Here is a 14,846-nt window from a genome sequence, read left to right as displayed (position 1 = left end):
CACACTCACGCCCCAAGGCACGGTCCTAATACCGTCCACACACTTGTGGCTTCCCAATCTCAGTCTCCAAGCCTTGTGCTTGAGCTCCAGCTTTCTTCATTTGCCCTCCCACGTGACCTCACCCGGATGTCCAATAAGCAGTTCACATGTCACCTGTCTGGATTCGACTCCTGATTATTTTTCCCCAAGACTTGCTCCTTCCCCCACTGTTCCCTGTCTCTGTCCTGTTCCCCTATGACTCAGGTCAAAATTCTCTCTTTCTTCCATACCTTGCTTCCGATCCATAATGAAATTGTACCGCCTGTGCTTTCAAATGAATCCCAGACCCAACCATTTTTCAACCCCAGCTGCTGTCACCAAACCCCATTCTCCTTCCACTCTTGCTTGCCTACTGTCTGTTAACCTGATCCTTGGGGAAACATAATTCAAATTATCTTACTTGTCTACTCAAAACCACCAGGGGCTGCCCATCACTCCTTGAATAAAATCCAAAGCCTTGACCCTGGTCTTTCAGTTATTATGTAATCTTTCCTCTACTGGGCTCTCTGGCTTCATTTTCTGTCACTCTTTCCCCTGACTTGGGTCCAGCTCAGTGCCCTTTATCTATCTCCCAAGGATACTCTCATCTCCAGACTTCAGCAATGACTTTACTGTAGGCTGGAACACCACCCGAACCTCCATACTTGGTTCCCTCCATCACTTAATTACTTTAGGTCCTTGTTCTGATATTCCACCTCCTCAATAAAAGTCTAACCACCTGTGGTAAGCAAAATACTAGATGCCCAAAGTGTCTATACCTTAAACCTTCCCCCCCGCCCCCAAACCTGTGAATATTCTAGGTTGCCTGGCAAAGGGAATTAAGGCTGCAGATGGAATTAAGGTTGCTAGGGAGCTGAATTTGAGATAGAGAGATTATCCTGGATTATCCAGACCGATGTCATATAAAGGGTACTTGAGAGTGGAAGAGGGAAGCAGGAAAGGAGGACCAGAGACTTGAGAGCACAATGACTCAGCCTGACATTGCTGGTTTTGAAAACCGACGAGGGCTGTGAACCAAGGAACGTGGGCAGTCTCTGGAAACCGGAAATAGGTTCTGCCCGCAGACCGTCCCGCAGGAACACAGCCCTGCCAGCGCGTTGATGTGAGCCCAGTGGGATCTAGTTTCCACTTTGGCCTCCAAAACCATAAGATAATCAGTTCGTGTTGTTTGAAGCCACCAAGTATATGGTAATTTGTTACAGTGGCACCAGGAAACTAATACCCGTCCAATCAAAAATAGATACACGGGTGGGGACACACCGCTCTCTGTCACCTTGGCCTTACCTTTCTTTTTCTGTCACTGGCTGTGCACCATAAACCCCACAAGAGTAAGGAAGGCCTTGGGCTCTGTTCATGGCCACACTTCGACTCTTTAGACTGGTGTCTGCTTACGGAAAGCTACTAACCCTGTTCTAGTCACTGAAATTTGATTTTATTGCCTGCTAACATGAAGCTTCACTTTCGATTCCACTGTTGTCTTAAGATAATATTTTTAGAAGTAAAGGTGGGTTAAAATGAACCGCAGGGCACCTGGGTGGCTCACTTGGTTAAGCATCCAACTTCAGCTCAGGTCACGATCTCACAGCCGTAGAGTTCAAGCCCCAGGTCAGGCTCTGAGCTAATTAGCTCAGAGCCTGGAGCCTGCTTCAGATTCCGTGTCTCCGTCTCTCTCCCTGCCCCTCGCCCACTTGGATGCAGGTACGCTCTCGCGTGCTCTCTCTCTCTCAAAAATAAATTAATATTAAAAAGTGAACTGAAATGTGCTTTGAGGGGGGAAAAGACGTTGATTTTACAGCACGTATCCCAAGAAGGCTGACTGAAAGGATGAAGGGCATTCGGTCTTCCCAGACATTTGTGGTAGAGAATGGAGTCCAGGCAGATCAGGTTAAGGACTGATTTTTGGTAGAAAGTTTTACTCAAATCCCTGCTGACAGAAACACCTTCATTTCCTTGCCATTTATGTGCTCTCTACCGGAAGTGTGAGGGTTGGGACTGCAGCCCCAAAGAGCTATGCCATTTCAGTGGCCCCCAAAAATATGTCCTACAAAATATGTCCATTAGGGATAGAAGAAAAATCAGTTTTAATCACAGTTTTCAAAGCCAACCTCTTTTACTACATTTCTTATCCTACCTGGTATTCTTCTACAGGTTGTAGATACAATTTTGTTAGGTGCGGATAAAAAAAAAAAAAAGTGTGAAGTAAGTTGGCATGGCCAACCTCTGGAGCATGCTTTGGCCTACCAAATGTGAGGAGAAGTGGTGAATGTCCATTCCGGGCAGAAGCTTTAACAAACAGTGTGCAACGCTCTACCTGCCTTTATAGCTGGAGTGATCTTGAAAGTGCTCATCAATAAGGAACCTCCGTTAGCCTGCATCCTTCGTAAGAACCTCCTTACCACCTTACATTAAACGTACAAGGGCACCTGGGTGGCTCAGTCTCTTAAGCGTCCTGCTCTTGGTTTCGGCTCAGGTCACGACTTCACAGTTTCCTGAGTTTGAGTCCCGCACCCGGCTGTCGGCTTCCAGTGCGGAACCTGCTTGGGATTCTCTCTCCCCCTTTCTCTCTGCCCCTCCCCTACTCATGTTGTCTCTGTCTCTCTCAAAATAAATAAATAAACTTTAAAAAATAAACACACAGTGTGAGCAAGCGATGCACCTGGGTTGTCTGAAGCCAGAGATTTGGAGTCATTCGTTACTACAGTAATTCCTGGGTATGCTTTGGCCTAAGACACGTGAAGATCAATAGTGACCAACCAATAAATGTTCTACCTATGAATCCCGTGGGTTTCCTTAGTTCATGAATTCTCGGTGCCATTCCTAGGAGAACGTGCACGGACAGTCTCACAGAGGCTTCGATTTTACGTGTCAACTTGCCCAGCTCAGGGGGTGTCCAGATATTTGACTAAACATTATTTCTGGATATGTCTGCCAGGGTGTTTCCACATGAAATTAGCATTTGAATTGGTAGGTTCTGTACAATGGTGCACCCACCATAGAAGGGTGCAGCCCCTTCTATGTGTCAGACCATCAAGTCCACGTTCCTGATGACTCAGGGACAACTTGAAAATGGAAACAGGCGATACAACTCCAACTTCTTATTTTTACACATATAAGGGTTACTGAACACATCCTTAGTCTTCAGTATTTGTAAATGGAAACACCCATAGGGGCGCCTGGGTGGCTCTGTCGGTTGGGTGTCCGACTCAGGTCGTGATCTCACGGTTCGTGAGCTCGAGCCCCTCATCAGGCTCCGGGCTGACAGCTCGGAGCCTGGAGCCTGCTTCCGATTCTGGGTCTGCCTCTCTTTCTCTCTGCCCTTCCCCCGTTCATGCTCTGTCTCTTTCTGTCTCAAAAATAAAAAAAACGGTAAAAAAATTTTTTTAAATGTAGACACCGATAGAAATAGTACATTTTTAAACTGCCATCTACACTCAATTTTCAAAATACTTCAGTGAACTCAACAATTTCACTTAGAAATTTTTGCGTGCTTAATTTTACTAGTTTTCCTGATCATAAATAAACACCTGTTCATAGTTTTGAAAATGAGGTAAAAATGCATTAAAAAAAGAAGAAGAAGGAAAAAAGGGGCACCCGGGTGGCTCAGTTGGTTAAGCACCCGGCTCTTGATTTCAGTGCAGGTCACGATCTTATGGTTCGTGAGATGGAGCCCCGTGGTGGGCTCTGTGCTAAGAGTATGGAGCCTGCTTGGGATTCTCTCTTTCTCTCCTTCCCTCCCTTACTCATGCTCTCCCTCTCTCTCAAAATAAATAAATAAACTTAAAAAAATTAAAAAAGAAGAAAAAACTTTGGTTTTAATCCCACTTTCCGAGGACAACCTCTCAACGTATACCCATTTTTCTTCTCTTCAACATGTCTAGATACAATTTTGAATTTTATGGTTTTCACCTGGCATTAAAACAAAACCATTTTGGGGCGCCTGGGTGGCGCCGTCGGTTAAGCGTCCGACTTCAGCCGGGTCACGATCTCGCGGTCTGTGAGTTCGAGCCCCGCGTCGGGCTCTGGGCCGATGGCTCGGAGCCTAGAGCCTGTTTCCGATTCTGTGTCTCCCTCTGTCTCTGCCCCTCCCCCGTTCATGCTCTGTCTCTCTCTGTCCCAAAAAAAAAAAAAAAAAAAAAAAAAAAAAAAAACACGTTGAAAAAAAAAAACAAAACAAAACCATTTTCCCATATTAATACTGATTCTCGGTAGACTTCATGTTTTATGATTATAATACTTAATTGTACGATTATGCCACAATTTACTTGACCACCCAGATCGAGGATGTTTGAAGACATTATATTTTAGTGTTTATACCTCCTTTCTCCTAAAAAACAATTGGCAGCAACTTCGCAATTAATGTCTAAAGTCTATTTCCCACTGGGAATGGTAGGAAGGGAGAAGCCAAAAGTACCAGAAAGTCATTACGGGGAGAGAAGGTGCTCTGGATGGTCAGGGACACCAGGGTGTGGGTCCAGGGTGAGTAGGGACATGGGTGTGTATGTAACACACGTTTGAGAGACACCCTGTGCCGTGCTGTATTGTGAATGGATCCATAACCTGACCAGTGGGAGCAGGTTCACCTGGCTACACCTGGGGCCAGTGCTCTGCATGAAGGTGGGCTATGCGAGGTTCCTGCATAAACCTATTCCTGTAGCAATGGTGTGTGCCTTTCCAATCTCCATACATCCTGGAAACCTGGGCAGACGGATACAGAGGCTTCTGCAACATCATACACAAATCTGCGTCCTTATGTCAGATATCTAAGGTAAAGAATAAAACTGAACTAATATTCTTATGTATATGCCCGGCAGGGTACTTACGCTGACTGTGAAAACTACAGGAAATGTTTGAGGTGGGGTCTCCTTAGCCTAATGAAACCAGTGAGGGGTCCCATGCCTGACTTTCAGTAAGGATAAGACAATTACACAAGTATGATACTTCATTGCAAAGATTTCTTCTTACTCAGCATGTTTCCATTGACAGTGCTCTTACCAAACATACTCTGAACATGTAATCCTTTAAATTGCTTTTAACGTTTATTTATTTTTTTAGAGACAGAGAGAGACAGAGCACGAGCTGGGCAGGGGGAGAGACAGAGAGAGGGGGACACAGCAGGCTCCAGGCTCCGAGCTGTCAGCACAGAGCCCAACGTGGGGCTCGAACCCACAAACCGTGAGATCATGACCTGAGCCAGCGTCACATACATGTTTAACTGACTGAGCCACCCAGGTGCCCCTGAATATATAATCCTTTACTTGAAGAATACTAAAGAAGGTCCTACATGATGATCGGACCAATGGTCCCCCCTTATTTGGAGGCAGTGGCCTAAGCTCTTCAACGATAATGTGTGTCCTTATACTGCCAGTTATCAGTTCCAATGGTCCAGGAACTTAAAGACCACATGCTCATAGCAATGGTTACAAAACCAAACTGCATCTCCACATCGAATATACAACTCTCTGGCATTCTCCATAAAGATTTTCTTTTTCGTTTCCAAAAAGTCAGATCCACTCTTGGTAATGGATCATTCTCTGGGTTTTGACAAAAACACATTAGCCACGTACCCACTGCCACAATCAAGGCGTCAAGGCGTAGAAAGTTCCACCGTGCGTCGACCCCCTACCCACCAAACTCGCTTGTTCTGCGCCTCTGGGGAGTCAACACCTCCTTTCCAACCCCAATGCCTGGCATTTTTACAAAGACTTGTTTTGTAATCTATGCCTTGTTTCTACGGAAAACAATTAAAAGGCGAGATGATCACTTTTACCAATGTTTATGGATCTAGAAAATTCGGCAGACCTTTGGGGCCATATACTAAATACCAACGGTTCAGCAACTGGACTCTGCAGAACTGAGATTCAGCTCTGTTTCTTCCAAACTGGTGTGGGAAGTGCCTGGCTCACGTCCAACAAAATAACACCAGTGTATTAGGTAGACTATATCTAGAGTAAATCACCTATTGGTGAATTGCGATTTTCTTACGTACCTTAACTACCCATAACAGAATTAAAATTATGTTTAATCTATTTTTGGATTTCATTACATAGGTGCACCTTGCTTGATGCCTTCAGTGTGTTTTTGCTAAGGATATACTTAAACCGAATTTTGAAAATTAAATATTATTTTCTAAGTGAGTGCTTTTAGTGGGATCAATGATAAGTCTCCTATCTATCTTCCTCGAAAATCCCCATTTGTGTATCCCTTATTTATGTAATCCCTATTGGCGTCAGTCAGGGCACATCTGATCTGAGCTTTTCTCAGAATATCGGCGACGCTCTTTATTCACACTTGCATAAGCTATGGGGCTCTCTATACACAACAGCTGAAGTCTGAAGGCACACATCTCATCCAGTCACCTTAAGGGTCCAGGTGCTTTTGTCTGCTTTCAGAATAATTTTAAGACAATTTCCTACCTTTCTCCCAGAACGCTGCAGCTGCTACACAGGCTATTCCTGCCAAAAAGCCTGGAAGCCTGTTCCATCACGCAGACTTCTAGCTTCTTGAAAAGAATTTTGCAGATCAGGCAACAACAGGCGCCTAATGTTCATACGACTCAACTAGCCGTGGAGCAGATCTGTTTCCCATTTCTAGTTGGAGTTTCAAGGACTTCCTTTTTCTAATTGCTTCCTCGGTTGCTATGTGCTGTAGGGACCATGGCCTCCTGCCTTCTCGTATCAGGACTCGGGTGCGTTCTGTCGTCTGAGAGTCTGAGCCAATTGGGACAAGGGAAGGTGGTTGCATCTGTCAAGGGCCGTGTGTCAGGCATGGTAGCCATCACGAGCTGCTCCCAGAATAAGTAAACCATCCAGCAAAACCACCCTCAACGATTCCGTGGGATCCACACTGCATGTATATGACATGTATGTTTCTGGTTAGCAAAACTTATACTAATTATGGCATGATTAATTCTTAATGGAGGTCACGTTGAGGCTGCCTCCTCCCCTTTTCCACTTGCAGTTGAACTTCCCAAAGCCCAGATTTCTGCCGTCCGTGAGTTCTGTCACATTGGTGTTATTTCCTCTGTCATTTACTTGATAGCTCCGACCTCCGTTTTTCTTCTCTTTGTTCCTGAACAAAACCTGATTTCTTTCTGAGGGAGCTGGGAAAAGCCAGACTTATGCGACCAATATGTTTCCCAACCCCTCCCATGAGAGCGGGCACACCCAATATTATCAAAAAGCAACCCCTGTACCAGTCACAGCGCCAGATGCTTGAAGCTGCTTCTTATTGCGGGCTCACTTAACACAAAATAAAACAGATCCCCAGCACAAAGGCTTCCTTCCGGTCCCCAAGCTAAAACACAACTCCCACGAAAAGTCGTACCATTTCAGAGCTTTGACATAATCCTAGCCAAACCGTCTTCCATTTCAAGGTTTTGTTTTGTTGTTGTTGTTTAAACACAAAGATACTAGATAAAGGCCAGGCAAATTCTGGTACTTTTTCTCAGAGGATTCCGAGTCTCAGTGGCACCTCCCACCTCTTCCTGTTCCTTCTTTCGGTGGGTCCCTAATTGCCAGTGGTTCCCAGCTGCATTGCCTCCCTGTTATTCTTAGCGATACCGATGACTCTGATGGGTAATTAGCTCATGCCATTATCTTTCTGCTCAAAATGTCTCACTTGTGTATTTAATTAGATATTTGCACACCGTGCCTGTGCTACTATTGTTGCAATTTGCCCATCATTCCAAAGATGAGGCTCCACTGACTCTATTTCACTCTTTCCCCTTTTGGGGGCCAGGAAGGCTGAAACGTAGCAGCTTTATTTACCGCACACATGGGCTTAGAAACCGCCGGAAAGAGAACTAATGAACCTGGGAGTCGATTTAGAAAGGATGAAACACGAATTTGGCAGATGCGATGTTTTAAATTGTTTGAGGCACGGGGCACAGGTTAGGGAGTTTCTGAGGCAGAAGTGAAAGAGATCAATTTGGTGATGGGGGAATTTTATTCCAGTGAAGTAAGAGGGAAAGACAGAAGGGAGATGAGAGAAGTGCTTTTCTGCAGCTCCTTGATTTTATACAGAGCAGGAAAATTATCTACTCTTTGCACTTTGCCCCTCCCCCACTGCCATATGCTTCCCTAAGGTTTCCTTTCTCCGTACTTGAAAGGACCACAGATTTTAATAGTATTCATGCATTTGAAGTGTGAGGCTATTCCTGGCTTCCTGTTTTTGAATTTATGGTGAGGAGGAATTTTTAAAATCCAATAAGATATGGTAATATCCAGTCTTTATATGATGAGGTAAAAATAAAATAAACGATTATTTAATGAAAAAAAAATAATAACATGAACTAAATGGAAGTTGAAAAAAGAAAAAAGGCAGTTGACCTTACATAAACTGAAGTTCAAGATCACAACCAGATCCAGGGACTGAATTATAGGCCAGTCTCCTTCAATGACTAAGCTGAGTTTAGTTGGTTACCACTGTGAACACGAAATTGTAGACACCCCAGGGGCCTGCACACGTTGAAGCGATGTCATTAAAAGGTCAAATTCACTTAGAACACCTTGAATTCAGATGTGATAGTAAAAGCAGACCCAGAGCTAACACACAGGGGGAGTCAGGACTATCTTTTCAGAGGAATATTTGCAATATAATCTGTATTTCTGCCTGAGACATCACACTAGTTCGTGAACGGCAGCTTCAGCACTCAGAGCCACTACTATGTCAAGCAGAGGAATTTTCTTCCTCTGATGGGAAAACCGTACATTGCCGTCAATGGGCAGAGAGTAAGACAGGAGGCAGGTGACTGGGGACAGTGAGGGGACACAGCCCGCTGTGGGGAGCTCTGGCAAACCAGGGGCATGTACGACCCATCATTCCTGTGGAGACAAAGACTCCTCTGACCTCCGCTTTCCGCAACCCCCGACGCAAACCGCTTTTCCCTTCCAGATCCTCTCTAGAAGATCATTTTAATCGCAATTTGTGAGGGTAACTGCGGGGCGAGGGAATGGAACGGGGCGGGGGGGGGGGGGGGAGCAAGCCATGTCTCAGCTCCACAGGATTGGACCCTGAATTTGCACCCTATCAGGACCAGGCTTCTCCCTTTCCTGGAAGGAAGGCAGGGTGAAGAGGCAGGCTCTATAGCAGGCAGACCTCTTTTCCAACCGTGCACCCACCGTTTACCACGGTGTGGCCTTGTGTGTATCTTTTTTTAACACGTTTGATGTCAATTTCCTTATTCATAAAATGCATGTTATGGATTAGAAATAAGTAGTATACAGTAGGTGATCAATACATGTAAAGCATGTGGGAACACTGACAGCCAGACGCCCGAGTCAGCAGCCCCTTTGTTTCTGCCTTTCATCCTTGCTTCCAAGATCACACTCTGCACAAAGAACAGAGGCTTGAACTGGAAATAGCTACACTGACTCCCGGCGCCCCTCCTCTCTTTCCCTGCTTTCCGGCAAATGGCAGCCACTGGCACTTCCGTCGTCTGGGGCACCTGGATAAGAAACCGGTAGAAATGAGGTGTCCTGTGCTTGCTAGCACCCACTCAGTAGCCAAGGTCAAGCCGGGCTGGGGTTCCCAGATTCCTTTTGCCCCACCGTTCCCAGGCCATTCCCAACAGCAACCAATGTTCCTAGGCCCACAGTACCCCCTGATGGCTAACACAGGGAACTTTCTTTACTCAAAGGCTCTTCTCTCAGGGCGATTCGCCCAAGCTTTCACAGATCACTGCTTTGTTCATTCCATCACAGACAATTCATTTCTCACAAACGTGTGGTTGCCTAAGCTGTTTTTGTTCTTCACTTTTTGCTCAATGATTTCAGAAACATCTATCTCCCTCCTTGCTTTTTACCCCTTATCTTACTCCTTTTATGAGTCCTCAAATCATTGTGGTTATGGTTGCTAAGTATAATTGTAGGATAAGGACATCTGTCTGTCAAAAAAAAAACACCCTAAGAAACCTCCATTCATTTAGAAGTAAACTACGACATAGCGGAGAACCACAAGCATTAATCTCTAAAGCCCTTTGAGATATCCAGAAGACTTCCTCAGAACTTGCACAGAACATGCCATTCACCCCTGGCTCTTTCTCCAAGTAACACTGATCTTTGCTCGGCATCCTTACCATTTTTCTATTTACTTAATTGCTAAAATTATACTAGTTTGTCCCCTACTGTTTCATTGCAAACACAATTCGGCTCCAATATGGGTTAAGTGCATTCCTGTGGGCTATTCTGGAAACCAAAGCAGAGTCTTTCAGCATTAGTTCTCTATGGGAAAGTGAATTCAAATCTCCAAGCAGTTGCTTGAGGAGGAACTTTTGGAAAATCTACCTATTGTAATTCAACACTGGAAATTTTGGGCTGGGAGTGTTCAGTTTTTAAAAATTCATACTGATGTCTGTATTCTCTGGTTTTCATCTATTGAACCATGACATCTACTGGGATTAGCACTTAGAAAGGTATTCAGATGTGACTTATCCGGGCAGACATCGGTTCTTCTTTTATCAAAGGAAAAATATACTAACCAGATCCTGATTTGGTATGTTATGGGAATGTTCTAGAAGGTTACAAAATTCATGTCCATGACTATAGATTGCTTCTCGGTAAAAAAGCATTAACATATCTTAAAGTATAAAGATTTATTTCCCTTAACTTAAATTCAAATAATACGAATGCTTTATGTCTTTATTTATCAAGGCTTAAGTTTTAAAGACTTTGAAAAATACAAATGATTTTGATATGGATTATTAAAAATGCCATTAATTTGATGCTTAATTCTTCTGAATGAGGAAATTTATTCTCAAGCTGGAGGTCAGTAATCAGAAGCATCTAAAATCCCAATCAAACAACTAATTGTTTTATAATTACAAATTAACATCAAGTGGCTTAATTTTTCTAATTTCTAATAAATTTAAAAGTTAAAGCTTGTAAAAATTGGGATGAAATAACTGAGTTATGGTAACTGAGCTATTGTGACTATAGATAGATACATATGAAAGACATAATTTGAAAATGCTTTTATAAAATATTTTCCTTATTTGGCTATAATTCAAGGTAAGCCTTGCATACAATTTTTTCTTTGAAATGATTTCCATATTGAAAGAATTGAAATTATTTTCTCTTTTAAAAAAATGCAAATCGGTTAAAAACAGGTAAATACCACCCATCCAATTTCATTAAATGCTGTGAAGATGAATTTTCTACATACATTCTAAATGCACTCTAATGTAACAATAACGAAAAATGAGGTCATAAAATAGTTGTGTGGTATTTTATAGCAAAAGGTATTTTAAGTGGTTGATCATCCAAGAACATTATTTGAGTCCACATTTTTCTGAAGAGAGATATTTGGTTTGTGATAATGTATACCTTTTGAATTCATAGAGTTTTAGAGGTACAAATGAAAACATCCAGTGTTAATGCTTTTGAAAGCATTACGTTTAAATTATTTTCTCAGGACCCAAAGAGAAAACACCAGAGGAAACAGAACCAGCCTGAATTGTTTAAAATGTATTTGCCCTTTAATTAAATAAGAAACATCTGTCTAGGGATTTTGGAAATGAATGTAATCCATCCACACTCTGCCTGTACTAGTTTGCATCCAATGTCCAATATTTTGAAAGAAAATTCTTTCTTTCTGTAAAGAATTAAACAGCAACATGGAGCGATGTCTGGGTCTATAGCAGCTGAGTCTTGCCTCCGGAGTCTGGGCACTGGAAACGCTAAGGATCTGTCTTTTCCCAGATCTGTCCTTGGGAAGCAACCAAATTCTCTCCATAATCAAGATTAGGGTGGAACGCTTGTATGTCTTCAAAGCATCCGCTCACCCTGAAACTGCTCATCTTGGGGCAGTAAGGAAACAGAAGTTACTAGGGCATATCCAAATACTCAAGGTCAAAATACCAAGGTTCCCTGTCTGGGGTTCACCGTTCATTTTCCTCCCCTTCACTCAGGCTCGAGTGGAGGGACCTGGACAGCCCACAACACAAACTCATCAGACGGGCCGCATGAGGAGAAACAAAGTGGGGGAGTTAACTCCAGGATGGCTCTGGTTCTTTGAAACGAGGACCCACGTTGAGAAGGACAAAGATCACTTACTGGTGTTGTCAAACGGGATCTGCTTGCACTGTGCAGACCCCTCGGCGGGCCAGGGACAGTAATAGACCGCTCCCCCTTCCACGATGTCTGGCTGGCTGGTGTTGGCTTTGGGCGCCCCCACCAAGACACTCGCTCTGCGAAAGGGTTGGAGAAAATCACTACTTGGGAATCATGAGAGCGTGCGCGTCTGATGCAGTCTCCGTAGCCGCGTGCTCGCCGAGACTAGGGGCGGGGGCGGGGAATTGGGGGTAGAAACGTATCTCTGATGGAGACCGACTGTCAAACTTGATTTCCCGTTGGAAACCTACGGGCGCCGGAAACCTGGTTTTGAAGAGGGTGCAAATAGTCCCAATTCTTCTCTAGGTGGAGCTGTGTATGCAGTGAGATGAGAGAAGGGGAAAAAATAGCAAAGGGCAGAGCCCAGCCGCTTGCAGCAGACCGCACTTGCGCCCAGACGCTTAATTGTTACAGGCTACGCATAAACAGACTTGGATCCGTTCGGTCCCGTTTTCCCCTTTGTACGAGGCTCGGGTCTCTGCTCGAGTCCTGGGAGCCACCCCCCTCCCCCCCGCCCCGGACTTGCGTGTTCTACACAAGTGGCACATCATTAATTTAAAGTGGCACATCATTAACTCAAAGTTCACAAGGCACATCTAGCATGGAAGGGGGGTGGACAAGTGGCGGGGAGCCCGAGGGGACCCCAAGTGCGCAGCGGGACGGAATCTCAGGAACCTCCCTCCATCGGGCTGTGGGCACAGGCGCGGGTCCCCCGGGGCAGAGGGGCAGGGACCCAACCTGTGGCCAGACTCGCCCCCCCTTTGCGCAAAACTCCCCGCGCGGGGCGACTTACGTGCGAGCGGCAGGTATGTGGAAGTCCACCGCGTAGCCGAAGTAGCTGCCCTCGGGGCCGCTGTACACGGTGAACTTGTCCACGTCCAAGTTGAACGCCTGCGAGGCGGGGGTCCGTAGCACGCCCAGCGCGGCCGAGAGGCACCAGAGGGGCGCGAGCCACTGCGCCCGGCCGTCCCGGGGACCGCGGCGGGCCCGGGCAGACATCGCCCTCCGCCCCGGCGGATGCTCACCCGGGGAGCGGGAGCCCAGGAAGCCGGCGCGGCTCCTTAGCGGGCGGCGACGGGCGGCGCTCCCCCGATGCTCGCGTCCCGGGTCGGTGCGCGCGGCGCGTCCGCGGTGACAGCCCCGGGCGCTCCGCCGCGCGTCCCCTGCGGTCTGCTCCCCGCCTGCTCCCCGGCCGGCTCGGGGGCTGGCCGACAGGGGATGCAGTCCCTCCTCTGGCAGCGGGCGGGGGGCCCGGCGCGCTCGCGGCGCCTCCTAGCGGCGGCTCCGCGGGCTGCGGGGGCCGGAGCGGGTGACTCCCGGCCGCCCGCGCCCCTGCTGGAGGCCGGCGCCAGGCCCCTGCTTCGGCCGCCCGGCTGTCCCCCCGCAGTCGCATCTCAAGGAAGCCCTGAATCTCGCACATACCAATTCGGGCCATTGCTTTTGGAAGCTACGCGCCCCCCCCCGCCCCCGCCCCGCCAACCACACGCGCATAGGACGAGAGTATGCTCCAGCTTCTCCCAAATGGAATAATGTGAAAGCCTCCCCCCCCCGCCCCCCCCCCCCCCCGGCAGCGAGATAAAGCCAGGCGAGTCTCTGCACCGCCTCTGCAGCCTGATGACCCCTCAGGGTCCATGCGTGTTCATCTGTGGCTGAGGGTTTAAATCCAGCAATACTCTCCTCCACCTCCACCCTATCCCCCCCCCTCCCCCCCCCGCCTGCGGAGGTTAGCTAGAAAACAAAACCTCGAGGCTTTATTTAGGTCTTAGGGCATGTAAATGACTTGGTACTAAATCTTCGGTGACCCGGTGTAATTGTGATCAAGAGTAACAAAGTCAGAAATGTTCGAATTTAAAATATACCCTGGGGTGGAGGAGGATAAAAGGTAATAGACTGGAAACTGCAGGAATTGAAACTTCAGTTCCAAAGCAGGGACATTATTGATCTCTTTCTGTGCCCTCGGTCTGGGGGAGGGAATGAAGAATGAGTAGGTGAAGAGGGAGAAGAGAGAAACGTGGTATAGACCCACACCACAGGCTCTTATGGGGAAGCAGGGCTAATGCGCCAACAGAGCGATTAAGCGTTAACCTGGGTGGGGCTGGGGCTAGACAGCAAGGAGAGGTGAGCAGTTTCCAAAGAATTCGAAGGTGGTTTGGTGGCGGATGTAGACTTGGGCTGCAATTGGAATAGGAGGCTCGGATTTAGGCAGCGTGGGCTGAGACCTTGAGGAAAAGTGTTAGCAACACCAGGCTGGGAGGAAACTGTTGTGTAAGGGATAGAATAAGAGAGGATTGGAGGGGCGCCTGGGTGGCGCAGTCGGTTAAGCGTCCGACTTCAGCCAGGTCACGATCTCGCGGTCCGTGAGTTCGAGCCCCGCGTCAGGCTCTGGGCTGATGGCTCAGAGCCTGGAGCCTGTTTCCGATTCTGTGTCTCCCTCTCTCTCTGCCCCTCCCCCGTTCATGCTATGTCTCTCTCTGTCCCAAAAATAAATAAAAAACGTTGAAAAAAAAATTTAAAAAAAAAAAAAAAAGAGAGAGGATTGGGGAGTGTCAGGAAATAAGGATGGATCTCCGGAGACAGAGGATCTTAGAAACAAGAACATTTACTGAGCCTAAGAGAGCCAGTTCTAGAGCAGAGGCATGACATACCCACAGGGATTCAAAACATTTCCTGGCAGGGAGGTGCAGGGAGGTGTGGGGGAGG

The 14,846-nt window shown here is 46.6% G+C and overlaps 1 protein-coding gene across 1 annotated transcript in view; it reads right to left on the bottom strand.

Annotated features, from left to right (window-relative positions):
• Positions 1-13,306, bottom strand: part of ITGA8 (integrin subunit alpha 8) — a 190,094-nt gene extending 176,788 nt beyond the window's left edge. The window contains exons 1-2 of the mRNA XM_058681828.1: positions 12,940-13,306; positions 12,090-12,223 (exon numbers count right to left, since the gene is read on the bottom strand). Coding sequence (XP_058537811.1) covers positions 12,090-12,223; positions 12,940-13,145 — 340 coding nt within the window. The 5' untranslated portion in view covers positions 13,146-13,306. The remainder of the gene's footprint in view (positions 1-12,089; positions 12,224-12,939) is intronic.
• Between the last annotated feature and the right edge of the window lie 1,540 nt (positions 13,307-14,846).

Source organism: Neofelis nebulosa, chromosome 8, assembly GCF_028018385.1.
Source record: "Neofelis nebulosa isolate mNeoNeb1 chromosome 8, mNeoNeb1.pri, whole genome shotgun sequence".
NCBI lineage: Eukaryota > Metazoa > Chordata > Mammalia > Carnivora > Felidae > Neofelis > Neofelis nebulosa.
Note: the sequence above shows the minus strand (reverse complement) of the source record. Positions and strands in the feature narration are given on the sequence as shown.